This window comes from Hemitrygon akajei, chromosome 15 (genome assembly GCF_048418815.1).
Source record: "Hemitrygon akajei chromosome 15, sHemAka1.3, whole genome shotgun sequence".
Taxonomy (NCBI): domain Eukaryota; kingdom Metazoa; phylum Chordata; class Chondrichthyes; order Myliobatiformes; family Dasyatidae; genus Hemitrygon; species Hemitrygon akajei.
This window is the reverse complement of record NC_133138.1, coordinates 72,906,305-72,928,490: the sequence shown is the minus strand read 5'-3', so window position 1 is coordinate 72,928,490 and position 22,186 is coordinate 72,906,305. Positions and strand designations below refer to the sequence as shown.

General features: G+C 43.7%; 1 protein-coding gene across 1 annotated transcript in view; it reads right to left on the bottom strand.

Annotated features, from left to right (window-relative positions):
• rab24 (RAB24, member RAS oncogene family) overlaps positions 1–22,186 on the bottom strand; it is a 55,937-nt gene that overhangs the window by 7,217 nt on the left and 26,534 nt on the right. The window contains exons 3-4 of the mRNA XM_073067753.1: positions 6,108–6,176; positions 4,802–4,880 (exon numbers count right to left, since the gene is read on the bottom strand). Coding sequence (XP_072923854.1) covers positions 4,802–4,880; positions 6,108–6,176 — 148 coding nt within the window. The remainder of the gene's footprint in view (positions 1–4,801; positions 4,881–6,107; positions 6,177–22,186) is intronic.

Below are 22,186 nucleotides of genomic sequence, written 5' to 3'. Positions count from 1 at the left end.
TCGAGGCAATACTTAAAAACTACAAGCACAGACTGTTCTTTAAATCTTGGAGGCTCATCTTCTGAGTGACATACACTCTCTTCCATCTGCCCAAGGTCAAAATGCACAGACTGCAGGATTTCTCCTTTCTGCTGTCTCCCTCTCCTCCTTACCCTGTCTGCAAACTAGCAATTTCAAGAGCCACTTTACCCTCATTTCTTTCAAAAATTATATTTACTTTTCACTTTTTACATAGGAGACATTATGTTATGTAACCTCAAAACATTGAACTTATTCAAAGGAAGACACAGGAGTCCAAAATGTGAATTTAACTTCCTGTATGCTTTAAGTGAGGCACGCACTTATCACTCAATTATTATTGAAATATTAAATACACAACACTCCTCCCTGCTTAGCTATAAACCCCTACTCAATAGATTATACATCTCAATGCATACTACAACTACTATATACAGACATCCACAGCATAGTAATTTTTAAAACTTTTAAATTGTCCCATTCAGGACTAAAGAATTAATCACTGTGGAGGATTTCTTCCTCTTGTGGGATAACGTCTTTCCTGAAAGGGGAATTACTCTGCCTGGCAGGTGAGACTTGAGGCTGTGAAAACAATGTCAGGTTCTGGGGCTTCCTCTGGGGTGGTGTAAGAGTTAACTCTGACTCTGTGAGAATTGACTCTGACAGCTTTGGACACATTTCTTCTTCCTTTTTTACTTTTGATCTTGGGAAGGTGCAACTAGTTCACCGGAGTCTTTCTATTGCTCCCTTTACGATCTGATGTCTCTTTGTTTCTTCATCCATAACATAATTTGACAAATTCTTAATTTTTGTATATACATTAACTTCTTTCTTTCAGACCTTCCATTCATCTAGCTGGGCTTTGTTCTTTGATTCTACTTTTAGAAGCAGGTTACTGTCTCCCACTCAAAGTTCATGCACTAATACACGCAGAGCAGGTTCTGGTACTTTATCCTCACAAAGGCTGAATGCTTGCAATTTTCTTGAAGCTCCTTGAACTCTCTTCCAGCTTAAATCCAAGTCACATTTCGCAAGTAACTGCCTGATTAACAGAAGCTTTCTCAGAAATGCTGCCTATGAAAGCTGTTCTCTCGAACCACCGCCTTCATTACTTTCATGTTTCCTCTGAGCAGCATGGTCCCTCCTTGGTCCAATATGCTTTCCAATCAGAGGCACAGTGATTGGCACCAACTTCTCTTGGGGAATGATTCCTGGCGTACAGTATTGAGACAATTGTAGCATCATTCAGCATTTTTCCTAATTCACTTTCTGTCGGCTTCAGTACAGAGGATGTGGCATGCAAATGGTGGATGAATCTCCAATCAAGTTGTAGTTGTCTCACCTACTCATGTCCTCACAATGGTGGCCTTCCTGTTTTTACCACATACAAGCCCAATGTGGTTTGTTGGTTGTTGTATTTCACTGTTACAAATGTCATTCCAACAGGAGTTAAATTTTGTCTCCAGTATAGGCTCTGAATTGGATATCTGTAGGGTTCAGTTCAGTCTCCTTGAAATGCTGATCAAACTGTGGAGTGACTGAAACAGCGGAACCAGTGTCCAATTCCATTTTAATTAATTTGCCATTCACTTTTGGTGTAAGCCATATTGCTTGTTTATTGTTAGTTTTCACGCTGTAAATCTCAAGGCAATGCAGTCCTGTGTCACTCTCGTCATTATCAGATTTTTCATCAAAAGTATGCTGATTAGTGCTCTAACTAACTGCAACTTGGACTTGTTATCTTTTTCTCTTCTCTGTGCAGTCCATTTTTTTTTCCTACCTAACATGCTGTTTGTATGTGACTTATTCTGTTGCATTTTCTGCAAGTTTCACCTTTATACATTTGTTTGGTTACGTGAGCCACTGCCACAATGGTAACTCAATTTGTTCAGCCAGGCCCTGTAATTTTGTTCACTCTACCCTTCACTCCTGACTGCAACTTATTTACATCTGTCTGAAGTTTCCATTGAAACTGCCATTTCAACTGCTCTTCTAAATGCAAGCTGTGCTTTAGTTAGGAGGCATTTTTGCTTTCTTGAAAGATTCCACAAACTAAACGATCTTGCTGACAATGCTAAATCACCTCAATTCAGCCATGTATGCTGAACTAGGCTCGCTTTTTTAAATTCTGTTTATGAAACCTAAAATGTTCTGCAATCAACAATGGTTCTGGTTCTAAAAGTTCCTGCATTATTTTCACAATATCAGCAAAGCTCATTCCGGATGGGTTGTTTGGAGCAGTTAAACTTCAAAGCAAACAGTATGCCTTTAAACCCAATGCACTCAGCAAAACTGGTACTTATTTTTCATTGGCTATTTCACTTACTTTAAAATACAGTTGAATTAGCTCAATATACATGAGCCAGTTACCAGTTGCGTAATCAAGCGTGTCAATCTTTCCTATGTAGCTAGCCACTTATGCTCTTTTATTAATGATTTCATCACTCTTCATGAACCTTCTGTTTTCTGATTCTTTTTTAACTTGACCATCTCCGCACATGCTGGGCTATTTTTTACTTGCCGATCCTCGCTGCATTTTTTTAGCTTGAATGTCTCACTGCGCTTCAACAGGTTGGTAGCCGTCTCAGGTCTGTTTTAAAAATACTTTGTTGCCAATGTTTTTTTGTTTAGACTGTCCAAGCACTGAGTGATCCAACCTTTCATCTAGGTTAGTTAGATAAATATCAAAACACTGAGATTCAGGAAACTTTGATTTTTTCCTTTAAACAATATGTGCATGAGGCACAATGATGTATGTGCCTCATACACATACACATATATACAATATACACAATTCACATACACATATATACAATATACACAATTCACATACACATATATACAATATACACACATATGTAAACACACTTATACAGACACACACATGTAAACACACACTTGTGTATATATGCATACATTCACACGTACTTATACGCATACACACAATATACACATACAAATATGCACAAGCACATGCATATATATATTCTCTATGCTGACCAGTCTAATATATATAAATACACACATATACATATTATATACACATGTACACTGAACACACACACACGTGTACACACATACCTATATATACACACACACAGTATATTGTTATGAAGGTGAAGAAACTCTGAGGGGCCGAAGGGTACAAAGTCGCCCCCTCCTTTTTGAGAATGGCAAGATCGCTATTATTTCAGGTCTGAGACCCAGGAAATGAGAGAGAGAGACACAGAATACACAACCAGGTGGAATGTGTCCTGACATAAGCGGAACGGAACCACTGATTACTGCCATTGTCTCTTGGAGAAGGAATTGTATATTGAGTACTGTACTATTCATTGAAACCCCTCAGGGGACAACCAGAGTGGTCTGGTTGAGGGATTGCATCATCCCAACCTGATTGACATCTGAGACCCCGTGAGTAAGGATAAAAGAGGGGTCTGGGGAACACCCCTTTAGACGCACCAGGAGAAACACTAGAGATCCAGGGACAGCGTTTATAGCAAAAAGCCGGTGAGAACTTGTGTGCCTCCTCCCTTGCCTGGGTGGCGGGCTCATCACGGAAGAACGGTTTAGCTAAAGGAGAGGTCACAATTGAACGGCCATGACAACGAGACACCTGACGGATCGAAATCATAAAGGAAGGTTGGCAAAACCCGTAGCGGTAAATGTTCCCATTCTCTTTCTCTCTCTCTCTCCAACAATTGCAACACAGCGACAACCAAAAGGGCAGCAGCCTGTGTGAACTGCAGCGAACTTTATATTTCCATCGGTCAATTCATTATCCCCTAGACAACAATACAGCTTATTTCATATTGATTATTATTATACCCGCACTTTTAGGTTTAGTATTGACGACGTATATTATCTGTATATTTGCATTGATATTATTTTTGTGTATTTTTGCTAATAAATACTGTTAAAAATAGTATCATCAGACTTCAATGGACGTCTCTATCTTTGCTGGTAAGTCACCCAGTTACGGGGTTTGTAACAATATACCCAAAAGCAAAATTACTCAAATATTACTGAAATATTAAATACACAAGAGCCATTCCTTATCTTATTACTGACAGAACTATTCTCTGAACGCCGTGTTTGCTTCAGCTACATGGCCGTTCAAATGTTTCAATTCCTCCTTTGTTTTCTGTAAGTGTCCTGGCCATACTTTAACAACATTATGTGTAGCATGCTTCCAGTAGATTTAATGTACTTGTCCTGCCTAGTCTCTGTCTGCTTCCAACAGAACACCACTGTCTAGAAATCTGAATTAATACTTCGTCTTTTAAATCCTGCAGATTTTAAACATAGTTCATAAGCACACTTATCAGTTAGTATTATTTCAACCTAACTGACCAATATGCTTTGTTTTGTGACCTTACATTGTTTCAATAGTTAATACATATCCAACTAATTTTCGTGTTATCAATGCCTTCAGTACTGTTCTATTATAGCAACAATGTTAACACCAAGACTCATCAGAAACACTTTGAAATGGAGTTGAATATTTTACTATTTGTTAAAGTACCTCTTATAATAGATCAAAGATGTAATCTAATGTATAATAACTACAAGTTTGTAAGGTCTGAAACTGGTTACTAATTGCCATCAAAATTGATCTGGTTGTTTTGCAAGGTCTAAATTCATTACTTCTATAAAGGGTAGCAGCATCCAAGCATGAGATTTATTACTTTTCTTTTGATGAATAGTCCCTCATTGTCCTCTAGAAAGCATAGCTTTCTGTACCAGCTGACTAAACAGCAAAGCATGATGGCATCTTTCTTACCAAAGCACACCACAGCTGCTCGGGCACCCCGATAGTAGATTCTGCTCATGGCTTCGTACCGTTCTGATCCTGCAGTGTCCTGATCAGAAAACAAATTACATCCATAACTTACAAATATATCCCAGACTAATGTCCCAGCATTTTTGAAGATCGACTAACTTGCAATTACTAGGACTTGTAAGTGAAAAGATTCTGACCTCAGCTGTGATAGCTGCATCTCATTTTCACTACCAGAGAAGATAGCCATTTCACCCACTATGACAGCTTGCCGATAATCCCACTCTCCCTATACTTCCTTCAAGTCCCTAAATCTCCCCCCCCAAGATATAACCACTCATCTGCATATCATGGGCAACTTAACCTACCAGCCCATATTTTTATGGGATGTGGAAAGGCAGCCATATGGTTACTGGAAGAATGTGCAGATTAACCAGAGATGAGGAGGGAACCTGGATCTCTGGCACTGAAACAGCACTCGACAAGCACAAGGTCTTCCAAATGCCCCCTACTTCATGAAACAGTTTGGAAAAAAAACAGTACGACATTCCAGGTAATCGTGCTGCAGCCATTCCCCCTTGTATAGTGCAAATGGGGGGGAAAACTCGAGTGAAGGCACATTGGCCAAATCAAAGAGGTAATACCGAGGCCAGACTGTACTTAAAGTATGGTGAGCAGCTTGTGCCCTTACCTAAGAAAGTATGTGCTGGCATTGGACAGGTGCAGAGGAGGTTCACGAGAATGATTTGGGAATAAAAGGGTTGATGATTCTGGGCCTGTACTCACTGCAGTTTAGAAGGGGGAGAGGGAAAGGAATCTCACTGAAACCTTTTGAATATTGAGAGGCATAGATGGTGGACGTGGAGCAGATGTTTTCTATAATGGTGGAGTCTAGGTCCAAAGGACATAATCTAAGGATATAAGCAGGTCAGAGATGAGGAGCACCTTAAAGTTTGCCATTTTAAATGACGGACAGACAGAAACTCTTCACATGTACAACACATATACTGACAAAGTAATTCTACTCATTCTACTTTTCAGCAAAAGGATGATGCGAAAACTGAAACAAAAGCATATTTAAATTTGTCCACATTCACGAAATTCCTTGCTGTAATTATGCTTGCTGATGAAGCAGACAAGCACTCACTTATTCTCATTTCTAACTTGTAGGATTACGCAATAAGCTTCACCCGAGAGGGAACCGATCAACCACAGAGACCCAGTTAAAACTGGCTTCATTTATCAACCCCAACAAACCCACTCTGCCAAATAATCCTTTCACTGACCAGATAAGAATCAAAACACTTACCCAGATGCCAAGTGTGATTGCCTTTTCACCAACGTGGATGAGCTTGGCTACAAATGCAGCACCAATTGTCTGAAACAATAAACAGTTTGGATGTTTACAATAAACAATAAAAAGCATGGATCTTTTTTCTAAAACTTTTGAAATACAATTTACTGTCATTCATTAATTAAAAATGCTTACTCTGAACAAAATTTTCCCATAGAGATTCTATTCCTGCAAGAACTTTGAATTACATTTCATAAAACACAAGGACCTAATGAATCCCAGTAATTCCCTCATGCCTCATGGATAACTCCCTGTTGCCTTTCTACTTCCTTAAGATATTGTTTGAGTAGACTAAGAGCTGACTCAAAGCTCTTGGCCTTTCTCTGCTAGATTTCAGTTCCATGGTATCAGATCAACAAAATAATTGTTACTCCAGATCCGATGCAGCACCAAAAACACAATACATTAAAGAATGGTAAAGAACACAATAAAATATGAATACATAAGACAGCTTATGTACATAGATTGACTGTATGTCCAGAAGGTGACACAGCACAGGAGTGTCTGTACACATGGAGACTGATAGGAAGTGATAATGTAGTGCTGGTGGGGGTTGAGTTGGGGAGTGAATTGAGTTGGGTGGAGATGTACCGTTACTGCTTGGGGTAACTGTTTTTGAGTCTGGTAGTCCTAGCATGGATACTACGTAGTCTCCTTCCAAATGGGAGTGGGGAAAAGTGTCCATGAGCAAGGTGGGTGAGATACTTCATGGTATTACTGGCCCCTTTCTGTATATATGTCGTTGATGGTGGGTAGGCAGATGCAGGGCCTTTCTGTCCATCGCAGTGCATTTTCTGTACCATACAGTGGTGCAGCATGTTAGGATGCTCTTCACTATGCATCTGTAGAATTGTGTGACTAAAGACGTGCACAGTCCAGCTCTCTTCAGATAGTAGAGGCACTGGTGAGCTTTCCTGATTCTGTCGGATGTGTTCTGGGACCATGAGAGGTTGTGTAATACGTGTACTCCCAGGAGTTTGAAACTGTTCGCAGTTTTCACTGCTGTGCCACTGATGTAAAGAGGGGTGTGAGTGGTGCGAGTTCTCCGGAAGTCAAGAACCATCTCCTCTGTCTTGTTGACATTGAGGAAGCTGTGATTTGCCTGGGACTAGGCCTTGAGCTCTTCCCCTTCCTCCCTGCAGGAAATCTTATCATTGTTTGTAATGAGCCCCACCACTGTTGGTCATGGGTGAACTTGGCAATGTCATTACTTGGGTGTTTGGCCGTGCAATCAAGTGTGAGCAGAGTGTACAGCAATGGGCTCAGCACAGCCTGGGGGTCACCTGTGTTGCGGATCATGAGGAGGGAGGAGTGGCTGTGTAACCTGACTATCAGAAGTCTGTTGGTCCGGAAGTCCATCCGCCAGTTGCACAGTGCAGTATTTAGACCATAGAGGAGGATTTCTTCACCACAGTTTGTGGGACAATAGTGTTAAACATCGAAATGAAATCCAGAAACAGTATTGTAACACAAGTGAACTTATTTTCCAGGTGTACCTGGGCCAGGTGCATGACAGATGTGTCAAATGTGTTCAGGAAAGTTTCCTTAATGAGCACACTGAAGTCCCAATGAGAGAGAGTGCAATACTTGATCTCTTAATAGGGAATGAAACAGGGCAGGTAACAGAAGTCTCTGTATTTTTTTGTCAACTTTGCATCGAATGATCATAGTACCTTTAGTTTCAAAGTAAACACGGAAAAATTTAGGTCAGGTTGCGGGCTGAGATTGTAAGTTGGAGAAAGGCCAATTTTGATTGTATCAAAAAGGATCTAGCAAGTGTGGATTGGGACACGTTGTTTTCTAGCGAAGGTGTACTTGGTAAGTGGGAGGCCTTCAAAAGTGAAACTTTGAAAGTACAAAGCTTCTATGTGCCTGTCCAAATAAAAGGTAACAGGTTTAGGGAACCTAGGTTTTCAAGAGATATTGTGACCCTGGTTAAGGGGGAGAAATGGAGGTGCACAGCAGGTTCAGGCAGTTAGGAACAAATAAGGTACATATGGAGTACAAAAAATGCAAGAGAACCCTTGAGGTTGCCCAGGCAGACAAGGTGAAGGAAAACCCTGGCGGATTCTACAGATATCTTAACAGCAAAAGGACTGCAAAGGACAAAATTGGACCTCTGCAAGATCAGAATGGAGCAAAAAGAGATGCGGGAGATCTTAAATGGATTTTTAAAATCTGTGTTAACTTGGGAAATGGACGAAGAGTCAAAGAGTGAGCAAAGCAGCAGCGAAGTCATGGACCCTATGTAGATTACAGAGGAGGGGGTGTTTGCAGTCTAGAGACAAATTAGAGTGAAGAAATCCTCAGCGCCTGACAAGGTGTTCCCTTGGACCCTGAGGGAGGCAATTGCAGAAATTGCAGGGGCCCCAACAGAGATACTTAAGTCATTCTAAGCCACAGATGAAATGCCGGAGGATTGGTGGATAGTTAATATTGTTCCAGTTTAAGAAGGCTCTGAAAATAAACGAGGAAATCATAGGCCGGTGAGCCTGATATCAGCAGTGGGAAAGGTATTGGCAGGTATTCTAAATGACCGGATAGATAAGTGGATAGACATGGACTGATTAAGGATAGCCAACATGGCTTTGTATGAGGTAAGTCATGTCTATCCAATCTTAGAGTTTTTCAAGGAAGTTACCAGGGAAGTTGATGAAGGCAGGCAGTGAATGTTGTCTACATGGACTTCAGCTAGGCATTTGACAAGGTCCCACATGGGACGTTCATCAGGAAGGTTCCGTTGCTTGGCGTTCAAGATGAGGTAGTAAATTGGAGTAGACATTGGCTTTGTGGGAGAAGCTGTCGTAGAATGTTGCATCTCTGACTAGAAGTAGTGGAGCACCATAGGGATCAGTGCTGGGTCCATTGTTTGTCATCTATATTAATGATCTGGATGATAATGTGTGTAACATGTTGTAAGGTTTCATTGATAATGTAATGGGTTCTCTGTAGCAGCAATGTTTGGGTTATGACCAGAGATAACGGGTTTGGAATGCTGTTGTTCTTTCTTGTGAGTCTGGAAGAGAGATTTTCACAGTCTTTTGCCGGGGAGAGATGAGGAGAGGAGACATGAATGGAGAGAGTTGGTAGACTGCTAGACGGGGTGGACTTGGTGTGAGGGTCTGAAAGGCAGCGATGATCGGAGGAGGTCTATGGTGGATAATCGACTCCAACATTGCGCAATAGACTGTTTCATAAGATTGGGCCCTTTTACTTATTTTACGTTTTCTTTAGTAACCTTATAGTCAAAGTAAGAATTATAAAGTTTAATTGTGTAATCGCATATTGTGTACTGTTTATTATTTTGCGGTACTGATTTGTAACGGGGACACATCACGCAGCATCCACCCGAACGAGATTTCTTAAGTTTGACCGGGCCAGAGGGCTATCGTCCCCTATATTTAGCCGCTAGCTGAAGCAAGAGTTACAACTGTGGGGGCTACGTTCAGGATTGATTCTGTTGGATGCTGTGCGATTACCCTGAAAAATGAACCAGTGGGGCAGATATTGGTACTCCGGCTAAATTGTTAATTCCACTGTTAAGTACTGTTGAAGTTGCGATTGTGGGCGGAGGTTTGATAAAATGGCTGGCGCACGTCTCGTTTTAATGCGGACCAGCGCTGAGGAAGCGGTAGCTGGGGACGGAGATTTCAAGGACAGGGTTCTCTCGTTTCTGAGGAGTGAGGGGAAAGAGTGGTCGGATTTGGAATGTCTAATTAGTCCACGTCCCCCGGGGAAGAGTGAGAATTCTGAGTTAGTATCCACCCTTACTTCTCTGGCAAATAAATGGAAAAATCAGATTCAAAGTCCCAGCTATGGCAGGCCTGCCTATTCTTTGGATTAACACCCAGTCCTAAAGGGAAGGAGGAGTATGAGACTTGGGTGGAGTGGACCTCTCAGTTGTTAGATGAGTGGCAGTGCTCTGATGATTAAAAGCGACAGAGATTGGTTGAAAGTTTGAATGGGCAGGCCACTGACGTTGTGAGAGCTGTCAGGTTGAAATATCCAGTAGTGACAGTTGTCAATTACATGCAAGCACTGGACAATTCTTTTGCCCCGACTGGAATCCCAATGGAGTTCATGGTGGGGTTTCAGAGCATGCATCAGGAGAAGGGGGAGAAGCTTTCTGCTTTTATTTTTCGGCTAGAGAGGCAGCTAAATCGCTTGCAGCGCAGAGGGGCATTTCAGGTGACTGAGGTGGATCAGTTAAGAATGGACCAGAGAGCCAGGGTCGCCCAGTCCCATGACCTGATTGCGTGGGGTGCCTGACAGTCTCGTAAGACGCACCCTCCTCCATCTTTTGTTGAGCTGATCAGAGAGGTACGGGAAGAGGAGAATGCGGCGGAGGCGCGGGAAGACTTCGTCAGCAGGGTACAGTCCTCGGTAGTGGTCCCCTGTGGTGAAATGACCACAGATAGCCTACCCTGGGGAGCGGCAGAGGAGATTGTGGCAGAGTTGAGAATGGAGATGTTTTGGCTGTTATCAGGGAGTGTGAGCCCCCCCATATGATGGAGCTGATGGGGGGGCGGATTCCCCAGGAGGACGAACAATGCGGAGGGCTGCTGGCAGCAGGTGTCACACCAGCAGGAGAGGGAGCCCCCGGGTACCTCAGCAGGGAGTGACGTTGGAAAAACCTAGAGAAGACCCAGTGAGTGAACGGCCTGGTGTCTCTGGGGGAACACGTTCCCAGCAATGTACCAAGGAACCCCCGAAAGCGAAGGGCCCAATTCCTGAAGGCTTAGTGGGTTCATGCTCCAGTGTGTCACTACGAATAGAGAGTATTTATGCTAAAGCCATACTCGACACCGAGTCATAGGTCACGTTGTTGTACCGTTTGTTTTACAACCGGTATCTAAAACGTTTACCACTGACACCATTCACGGCACTGGAGATCTGGGGGCTTAGCGCTAGTGATTATCCATACGACGGTCATTTGTCAGTGAAGCTGGAGTTCTCGGAAACCGATGTGGGAGCGTCTGAGGTCCTTGATACATGGGTGCTGGTTTGTCCGAAACCTGTTGAGAAGGGTGGCATTCAATTCTGGTGGGGACCAACATTCCTCTTGTGAAGTGGCTCATGGGGGCCTGCAAGGAGAAGGCTGATGAGAGCTTTCTGGGAACACTGTCCGTGCACCTGGTGTTTCGAGCTGCTTTTGAGGAAGTGCGTGGCTGCATCAGGCCGGATACCGAATTTAGACAAGGGACTATGTAGTTCACCCAGTCGGCCGGGGAAATAGCAAGAGTGATGGAGACCCCCAAATTTCCCGGAGTGCCTGAAGGCGAAGCCCTCTTAGTGGACATTCCGGAAGACACTGAGGGGGAGTCGGGATTGCCTGCTGGGGTACTGATGAGGCCCGAACTGTATAAGCCCTTGGTTGTACAGGTGAGCAGGATGGCAGTGATCGTCAGAAACACTACGAAGAGGGAGGTCACCTTCAAGCAGGGAATGCCCCTGGCGCATTTGTTCTCTGTGACGGTAATGTCTAGTGTCCCTGTGAGACACGCCAGGGAGAAGCTACTGGAAAAGGGGGAACATTGAACACTGAGTCATTCAACTTCGGGGACTCCCCAGTTCCTGTGGGTTGGAAGAGGAGGTTGATAGAGAAGATGTTGAAGCTGGAAGGTGTCTTTTCCACTGACAATTTTGATGTGGGTTGTTCCAAGAGCACGCAGCACACTATCCGGGTGACTGAGGATACCCTGTTCAGAGAAAGGTAGTGGCAACTGACCCCTGCAGAGGTGGAGGATGTTCGGCAGCATTTGTGTAAGTTGAAGGAAGCTGGGGTCATCACCGAGTCCCGAAGCCCCTATGCATCCCCAATAGTAGTGGCCCGAAAGAAGAATGGGAAGGTATGTATGTGTGTGGACTGTAGGACTCTGAACAGGCGCACCATCCCTGACCAGTATACTGTCCTGAGGATTGAAGACACGCTGGCCTGCCTGAGTGGTGTGAAGTGGTTCAGTGTGCTGGACTTGAGGAGTGGATATTACTAGATCCCCATGAATGAGGCTGACAAAGAGAAAATGGCGGTTATATATCCCCTGGCATTTTTCCAGTTCGAAAGGATGTCCCAGGGCATCTCGGGAGCTCCTGCAACCTTCCAGTGGGTCATGGAGAAGATGGTGGGGGATATGAACTTGCTTGAGGTATTGGTATATCTGGATGACCTCAGTGTTTGCATCCATCTTGGAGGAACGTGAAGCAAGGCTACTGAAGGTGCTGGGCTGCCTGAAAGCTGAAGGGTTAAAACTTTCCCTAGGCAAGTGCCAGTTCTGCCAAACATCTGTTAGCTATGTTGGGCACATAGTCTCATGGGAAGGGGTAGCAACGGACCCAGGCTGAGATAGAGGTGGTTAGCAATTGGCCAAGACCCCAAACTGAGCGCTCTGTGCTTGTTCCTCGGGTTCTGTGGTTACTATCAGAGGTTTGTGAAAGGCTACGCGGAAGTGAATCACCCATTGAATCTGCTTCTGTGCGGTTACCCTCCCTTAGGAAGAAAGGGAGGGGGAAAAGGACAGGAGGGTGGAGAGTATCTAAGCCTGTAGGAGCCCTTTGGACTGAGGTGGGATGCAAAATGTGAGGAGGCATTTCAGTTGCCAAAAGAGCTGCTGACCCAGGTGCTGGTGCTGGCTTTTGCAGACTCCCGATTACTATATGTACTGCACACGGATGCCAGCCGAGAGGGTTTAGGGGGTGTCCTGTATCAGGATCAGGGCTCTGGGTTGAGGCCAGTTGCGTTTGTCAGCTGGAGTCTGTCACCTTCTGAGAAAAACTATCCCACGCACAATTTCTGGCGTTGAAGTGGGCTGTGGTGGATAAGCTGAGTGACTACCTCTATAGGGCCAAGTTTGGGGTGAGGACGGACAACAACCCCCTAACCTATATCCTGACCTCGGTGAAACCGGATGCCACAGGCCATTGGTGGTTGGCGGTGTTGTCTGCCTATGACTTAAGCCTGAAGTACCGGCCGGGAAGCAGGAATGTTGATACTAATGCTTTGTCCCAAAGGGTGCATGAGGGGGCTGGTCAGGGACGAGGAGTGGGAGAACATTCTTGCCCCGGGGGTGAAGGCCATGTGTCAGTTTGCCATCACCGTGAAGGCAGAGGGAAAGGAGGGGTAGTATCCAGCAGTGGATCAACTGGGGGCTTCTGATGACACCATCCCCCAAGTTTACTGTAACCTGACTGCTCTGAAGACAAATCAGCTGCTGGAATTTAGTTCTGGGGAAGTGGCTGCTGCTCAGCGAGATGATCTGGGCATTGGTACCATTTGGGCAGCGGTTGAAAAGGGAGACATGGCCCAGGCGGAGAAGACGAAACACGTTTCAGTGCCTCCATTACTGAGAGTATGGCCTCAGCTGGAGTTGAAGAACCAGGTCTTATACCGGGTCACATCACCCCCAGACCGACCCCAGCATTACCAGCTGGTCCTGCCCGAGAAGTATCACAGGATGGTGTTGAAATCACTTCATGATGATTCTGGACACTTGGGGGTTGAAAAGACCTATGGATTGCTCAGAGACCGGTTTTACTGGCCCCGAATGAAGTCGGAAGTCGAAGAATACTGCAAGTCGTGCATTCGATGCATATGGCGGAAGCCACTGCCTATGCGGGCAGCTCCCTTGTCCCACCTGCAGAGTGAGGCCTCTGGATCTGATGTGTATGGGTCAATAGAACCCGATGCCAGCAACATGGCGAATGTCTTAGTCATCATGGACCACTACAGCAGATATGCTCAGGCTTTCCCTACCAAGGACCAGAGGGCTTCTACGGTGGCAAAAGTCTTATGGGAGAAGTATTTTGTTTATTATGGCCTTCTCAGGCCAATACATAGTGCTCACAGACGGTATTTCGAGAGCAGACTCATCCTTGAGTTACTGAGCATGCTTGAAGTCGAGAAATTGAGGACCACGCCCTATCACCCACAGAGTGATCCCCAGCCAGAGAAGTTTAATCGGAACTTGCTAGACATGCTCGGGACCCTGGAGATCAGCAAGAAGAGCAGGTGAAGTCAATATAGTGGGCACCTGGTCCACAGTTATAATTGTACACGAAATGAAGCTACTGGGTACTCGCCATATTACCTGATGTTTGGGCGCGAGGCGAGGTTGCCCATTGACCTTTGTTTTGGGACTGACGAGGATGACTTACCACCAAAAACATATCTGAAGTATGTGTCTGACATGAGAAGAGAGTTGAAAAGGGATTATGAATCAGTTGGGGTCGCGGCTGCCAAGCAGAATCAAGGGAATAAGAGGAGGTATGATCAAAAGGTAAGGTTTTCCCAACTCCTGCCGGGAATCCTCATAAGGAATTTGGGGCCACCTGGAAAGCATAAGCTGGCTGACCGCTGGGCAGCTACACCCTATGTGGTGGAGAGTCAGATGCCAAACCTACCAGTTTTCCGGGTGAAACCAGAGGATGGGAATGGGCCCATCAAGATTCTCCATCGGAATCACCTGTTGCCCCGGGACAAGAGGAGCAGGTAGACCCAGAGCCCTACACCTAGTAAGAGGACTCCTCGGAAACATGGGTTAACTACTGGGCCCCCAAGAGGCGAGATTAGGACGGCCCCCACCCCTGAGAGGGATATTGATTGGGAGGATGAGGACCTGGATGTCTGGTATATGCTGCCTTTCGCTAACTTCCCATTGATTAAGGAAGAGACTCCAGGCCCTTCTCCCGTTGAGACAGGTGAAGTGGGCAGCCTGAATTCTCTGTAGCAACAATGTTTGGGTTATGACTAGAGATAATGGGGTTTAGAATGCTGTTGATCTTCCTTGTGAGTCTGGAAGACAGATTTTCACGGTCTTTTGCTGGGGAGAGATACGGAGAGGAGACGCGAATGGAGAGAATTGGTAGACCACCGGATGGGGTGGACTTGGAGCAAGGGTCCGAAGGGCAGCGACAATCGGAGGAGGTCGATGGTGGACAATCAGCTTATCAGTGAGCTCCAACATTGCACAATAGACTGTTTCATAAGATTGGGCCCTTTTTCTTTTTTTTCATTTTCTTTACTAACCATATAGTCAAAGTAAGAATTATAAAGTTTAATTGTTTAATTGCATATTGTGTACTGTTTGTTATTTCGGGGTGCTGATTTGTAACAGGGGACACATTGCGCAACATCCACCCAAACGAGATTTCTTAAGTTTGGCTGGGCTGGGGGCTATCACCCCTATATTTAGCCGCTAGCTGTAGCAAGAGTTACATGTGGTTAACTTGATCAGCAATTTGCAGATGACACCAAGATTGGGGATCTAGTGGACAAAGAGGAAGGCTATCAAAGCTTGCAACAGGATCTGGACCAGCTGCAAAAATGGGCTGAAAAGTGGCAGATGGAAGTTAATGCAGACAAGTGTGAGGTGTTGCACTTGGTAGAACCAACTAAGGTAGGTCCTACACAGTGAAAGGTAGGACATTGAAGAGTGCAGTAGAGCAAAGGGATCTAGGAATACAGATCCATTACTCATTGAAAGTGGCAGCACAGGTAGATAGAGTTGCAAATAAAGCTTTTGGCACATTGGCCTTCATAAATCAAAGCATTGAGCACAAGAGATAGGATATTATGTTAAAGTTGTAGAAGACGTTGATGAGGCCTAATTTGCAGTATTGTGTGCAGTTTTGGCCACCTACCTACATGAAAAATATAAATAAGATTGAATGAGTGCAGAGAAAATGTACAAGGTACTGCAGGACCTCAGTTATAAGGAAGGATTAAATAGGTTAGGAGTTTATTCTTGGGATTTAGAAGATTGAGGGGAGATTTGATAGAGGTATACAAAATTATGAAGGGCATTGATAGCATAAATGCAAGGAGGCTTTTACCACTGAGGTCATGGATTCAGGGCGAAATGTTTAAGGGGAGCACGAGGGGAATCTTTTTCACTCAGAGGGTTGCGAGAGTGTGGAACAAAATGCCAACGTAAGTAGTGCATGCAAGCCTGATTTCAATGTTTAAGAGAAGTTTGGATGGGAGGGATATGAAGGGCTATGGTCCGGGTGCAAGTCGATGGGACTAAGCAGTTTTTATAGTTTGGCATGGACTAGAAGAAGAGTCAAGGGGCCTATTTACACTGGAATTTAGAAGGATGAGAGGGGATCTGATTGAAACATATAAGATTATTAAGGGATTGGACATGCTAGAGGCAGGAAACATGTTCCCGATGTTGGGGGAGTCCAGAACCAGAGGCCACAGTTTAAGAATAAGGGGTAGGCCATGTAGAACGGAGTTGAGGAAAAACTTTTTCACCCAGAGATTTGTAGATCTGTGGAATGCTCTGCCTCAGAAGGCAGTGGAGGCCAATTCTCTGGATGCTTTCAAGAAAGAGTCAGATAAAGCACTTAAAGATAGCAGAGTCAAGGGATATGGGGAGAAGGCAGGAACGGGGTACCGATAGTGGATGATCAGCCATGATCACAGTGAATAGCGGTGCTGGCTTGAAGGCCTACTCCTGCGCCTATTGTTTATTTCCATGCTGTACTTTTCCATGACTCTAATGTAGTTCCTGAGATGGGGGAGAAGTAACTCAAAGGTCTTCCATCAATATCTGACTCTAGTTTAATAAATACTTCATTTCAGATTCCCTGATAAAAGCAACTAGCTCTGCAGAAGTATAACACTGTTGCCTTTACTCAGTTCTGAATGCCCACCGAATTTCTCAGATAAAAGCTGGCATTTCTGAGTGGAGTTGTTGGTTTTTAAATAGGAAACCCTGGTATATTTTACCATCCATTTGGGGGGGAAAAAAACACTATTGTGAGATTGAATTTTTGTTTGTCGGTCAGTTTATGGATCAATGCAACTGCCAGTGTAATAGAACAGAAGCACACTTCTTTTCCATTCATAATAAATATATCAGATAAGTATTACCAATGGCAATGTGATTTTGTTTATTAATCAGAATAAAATGAATTCATCATAAAAATAAGGATTTTTTAAAAAAAGCTATTCAAATGAGCAATCCATTTAAAATCACAATTATTTTTTTAAAAATCAGCATAATTAATTGGTGTACACTTGTGCTGTAAAAGATGGTGAATGAATTTGAAATGTTTTTCCAAAGCAGTGGGATCAAACTATTTTGGACCATGGCTGCTCCCTGATATGGGCAATAGGCACGCTAATGATTTTGGAAAACCACGGTATGTGTATGTATGCATATATATTATTATTTTTTAATCTAACTTAGTCGCATTTAAATTTCTTAAGCCTCTACACCAGTTCTGTTCATTTGTTTTGATATAATTAGGATATAATGAGGATAAACAAGCAGTTCATTCCACAAGTACATGCTACAGTGTACTAAAACAGAATGGCTTTGGCTCCCTTACGCCATGAACACTGGGCAACACCAATAGACACAATGATTTTTAAAAATGAATTTTCCCAAGCACCAACTGACATGTTTTGCCTATTAATCCTTCAACATCTAACACACATCTTACATTGAAACTACTCCATGAATGAATCCAGAAATAAGGCAATCATTCTGGTAGTGTTGCCTTGCCTACTTGTTGCAATCCAATCAAAACTTTGCAGATTATAACTCTATCCCAGCAGACAAGGCCAATCAGTGTAGCTGGATGGGAAAATTTTTAACAGAAATGCTTTGCTGAATTAGATAACATTTCAGGCATGATTAAGCTGACGCTGAGTACACTTTTGCAAACATTGCCTCTCGGATACCAGAAACAAAGGCTGATTGTGTTGCACCAGATTCCAAGGCATTACCATTGTAAACAGAGCACAAAAATATCTATTAATGCCAAACAATTTCCTCACATATTATTGCAGCATGATGGAAAAAGGTATTAGAAAGACGAATAATCACAAATACTGCACTTGTTGATCACTGTCATATAGAACACGAGAAAATGGAGATAGTCCCAGAGAGATACAGAATGGAAACAGACCCTTGACCCACCAAGCTATGACAAACATCAACTAAGCATTAGTAATTCTACATTAATCCCATGTTTTTAATTAGACCATAAGGCCGTAAGATATTGGAGCAGACTTGGGCGATTTGACCCATCAAGTCTTCTCCACCATGTGATCATGATAGATAGATAGATAGATAGATACTTTATTCATCCCCATGGGGAAATTCAACATTTTTTCCAATGTCCCATACACTTATTGTAGCAAAACTAATTACATACAATACTTAACTCAGTAAAAATATGATATGCATCTAAAATCACCCTCTCAAAAAGCATTAATAATAGCTTTTATAAAGTTCTTAAGTAGTTTACTTAAATACATTGAGTCCTAACCCCGGCACTTTAACATATCTTACTCCTGGCGGTTGAATTGTAAAGCCGAATGGCATTAGGGAGTATTGATCTCTTCATCCTGTCTGAGGAGCATTGCATCGATAGCAACCTGTCGCTGAAACTGCTTCTCTGTCTCTGGATGGTGCTATGTAGAGGATGTTCAGGGTTTTCCATAATTGACCGTAGCCTACTCAGCGCCCTTCGCTCTGCTACCTATGTTATACTCTCCAGTACTTTGCCCACGACAGAGCCCGCCTTCCTTACCAGCCTATTAAGACGTGAGGCGTCCCTCTTCTTAATGCTGCCTCCCCAACACGCCACCACAAAGAAGAGGGCGCTCTCCACAACTGACCTATAGAACATCTTCAGCATCTCACTACAGACATTGAATGACGCCAACCTTCTAAGGAAGTACAGTCGACTCTGTGCCTTCCTGCACAAGGCATCTGTGTTGGCAGTCCAGTCTAGCTTCTCGTCTAACTGTACTCCCAGATACTTGTAGGTCTTAACCTGCTCCACACATTCTCCATTAATGATCACTGGCTCCATATGAGGCCTAAATCTCCTAAAGTCCACCACCATCTCCTTGGTCTTGGTGATATTGAGACGCAGGTAGTTTGAGTTGCACCATATCACAAAGTCCTGTATCAGTTTCCTATACTCTTCCTCCTGTCCATTCCTGACACACCCCACTATGGCCGTGTCATCAGCGAACTTCTGCACATGGCAGGACTCCGAGTTATATTGGAAGTCTGATGTGTACAGGGTGAACAGGACCGGAGAGAGCACAGTCCCCTGCGGCGCTCCTGTGTTGCTGACCACCGTGTCAGACCTACAGTCTCCCAACCGCACATACTGAGGTCTATCGGTCAAGTAGTCCACTATCCAATCCACCATGTAAGAGTCTACTCCCATCTCCGTTAGTTTGTGCCTTAAGGTCTTGGGCTGGATGGTGTTAAAGGCACTAGAGAAGTCCAGGAATGTAATCCTCACAGCACCACTGACCCCATCCAGGTGAGAGAGGGATTTGTGCAGCAAATACATGATAGCATCCTCCACTCCCACCTTCTCCTTATACGCAAACTGAAGAGGATCCCGGGCGTGCCTGGTTTGTGGCCTCAGATTCTGTATTATCAGCCACTCCATGGTCTTCATCACGTGCGACGTCAAGGCAACAGGTCTGAAGTCATTCAACTCCTTTGGTTGTGGTTTCTTCGGTACCGGGACAATACAGGATGTTTTCCACTGTCTGAGTACTCTTCTCTGCTCCAGGCTCATGTTGGAAGAGGCAATCCACTTCCCTCTTAACCCCATTCTCCTGCTTTTTCCCCGTGACCTTTCACACCCTTCACTTAACCCCAACCTCTGCCTTAAATACACCAAATGACCTGGCCTCCACAGATTCACCACCCTCTGGCTAAAGAAATTCCTCCTGATCTCCACTCTGAATGGACATCCCTCTATTCTGAGCTGCGCCTTTTGGCCATAGACCCCTCCACCAAAGAAAACATTCTCTCCACATCCACTCTATATGGCCTTTCAACAATCGACAGGTTTCAATGAGATCCACCCCTCATCTGTCCAGCAAGTTCAGGCCCAGAGCCATCAAACACTCCTCATGTGATAAGCCTTTCAATCCCAAAATCATTCCCGTAAACCTCCTTTGAACCCTCTCCAATGTCAGCACATCCTTTCTAAGATAAGGGACCCAAAACTGCTCACAATATTCCGAGGCCTCACCAGTGCCTTCTAAAGCCTCAGCATTACATCCTTGTTTTTATATTCTAGCCCTCTCAAAATGAATGCCAACACTGCATTTGCCTTCCTCACCACTGACACAAACTGCAAGTCAACCTTTAGGGAATCTTCCAAGTCCTTTTGTACCTCAGATTTTTAAATTTTCTCCTCATTTAGAAAACAGTCTAAATAGAAAATAGTCTATGCTTTTATTCCTTCTACCAAAGTGTAGGACCATAAATTTCCAGACACTAAATTCAATCTGCCACGTCTTGGCCCAGTCCCCAATGTCAAAGTTCTTCTGCAGCCTCCCTGGTTCCTCAACACTACCAGCCTCTCCACCTACCTTGTGTGTTGTCTGCAAATTTGTCCACAAAGCCATCAGTTCCGTCACCCAAATCAGTGACATAGAATATATAAATAAGCAGTCCCAATACCGACATCCTGCAGAACACCACTAGTCACCAGAAACTAAGCAGAAAAGGCTCCCTTTATTCCTACTCTTTGCCTCCTGCCAATCAGCCAATGCTCTATCCATGCTAGTATCCTTCCTGTAATAGCATGGCTCTTAACTTGCTAAGTAGCCTCATGTGTGGGACCTTGTTAAAGGCCTGTGGAAAATCCAAGTACACAACATCCACCGATTCTCCTTTGTCTATTCTGCTTGTTATTTCCTCAAAGAATTCAAACAGATTTGACAGGCAAATTTTTCCCTAATGAAACCATGCTGACTTTAGCCCATTTTATCATGTGTCCCCAAGTACCCCAGAACTTCATCCATAGCAATTGACTCCAACATCCTCCTAACCACTGAGGTCAACCTGAATGGTCTATAATTTCCTTTATTCTGCCTCCCTCCCTTCTTGAACAGTGGAGTGACATTTGCAATTTTCCAATCCTCCGGAACTATGCCAGAATCTAGTGTTTCTTAAAAGATCATTACAAATGCCTCCACAATCTTCAGCCACCACTTTCAGAACCCTTGGGTGTAGTCTACCTGGTCCAGGTGAATTACCTACCTTCAGACCTTTCAGCTGCCCAGGAACCTTCTCTCTAATAATAGCAACAGCACTCACTTCTGACCCAAGATGCTCTGCAACTTCTGGCATATTCCTTGTTCCCCATTACTACATCTCCAATGTCATTTTCCAGTGGTCCTATATCTGCTCTCGCCTCTCTTTCACTCTTTATATATCTGAAAAACTTATGGTAAGCTCTTTGATTTACTGGCTACCTTCATATTTCCCCTTTTCGTTCCTTGGACTTTTTAGTTGCCTTGTTAGTTTTAAAAAGCTTCTCAATCTTCTAATTTCACATTAATTTTTGCTCTATTACATGCCATCGCTTTTGCTTTTATGTTGGCTTTGGCCTCCCTCGCAGCCATAGTTGTGACAATCTGTCACTAGAATACTACTACTTCTTTGGGATATACGGGACCTATAAAAAGCATTCAAACCCCACCCCCCAGAAGTTTTCATGTTTTATTATTTTACAACATTGTATCACAGTGGATTTAATTTGGCTGTTTTTGACACTGATCAACAGAAAAATACTCGTTCATGTCAGAGTGAAAACAGATCTCAAGAAAGTGATCTAAGTTAATTACAAATGTAAAATACAAAATAATTAATTGCAAAAGTATTCACCTCCTTTAATATGACACACCAAATCATTACTGGTGCAGCCAACTGGTTTTTGAAGTCACATAATTAGTTAAATAGAGATCATCTGTGTGCAGTCAAGGTGTTTCAATTGATTATAATAAAAGTACACCTGTATCTGGAAGGTCCAACTGCTGGTGAGTCAGTATCCTGGCAAAAACTACACCATGAAGACAAAAGAACACTCCAAGCAACTCTGCAAAAAGGTTATTGAAAAGTATCAGTCGGGAGATGAATACAAGAAAATTTCCAAGTCACTGAATATCCCTTGGAGTACAGGTAAGTTAATCATCAAGAAATGGAAAGAATATGGCACAGCAGTAAATCTGCCCAGACCAGGTCATCCTCAAAAACTGA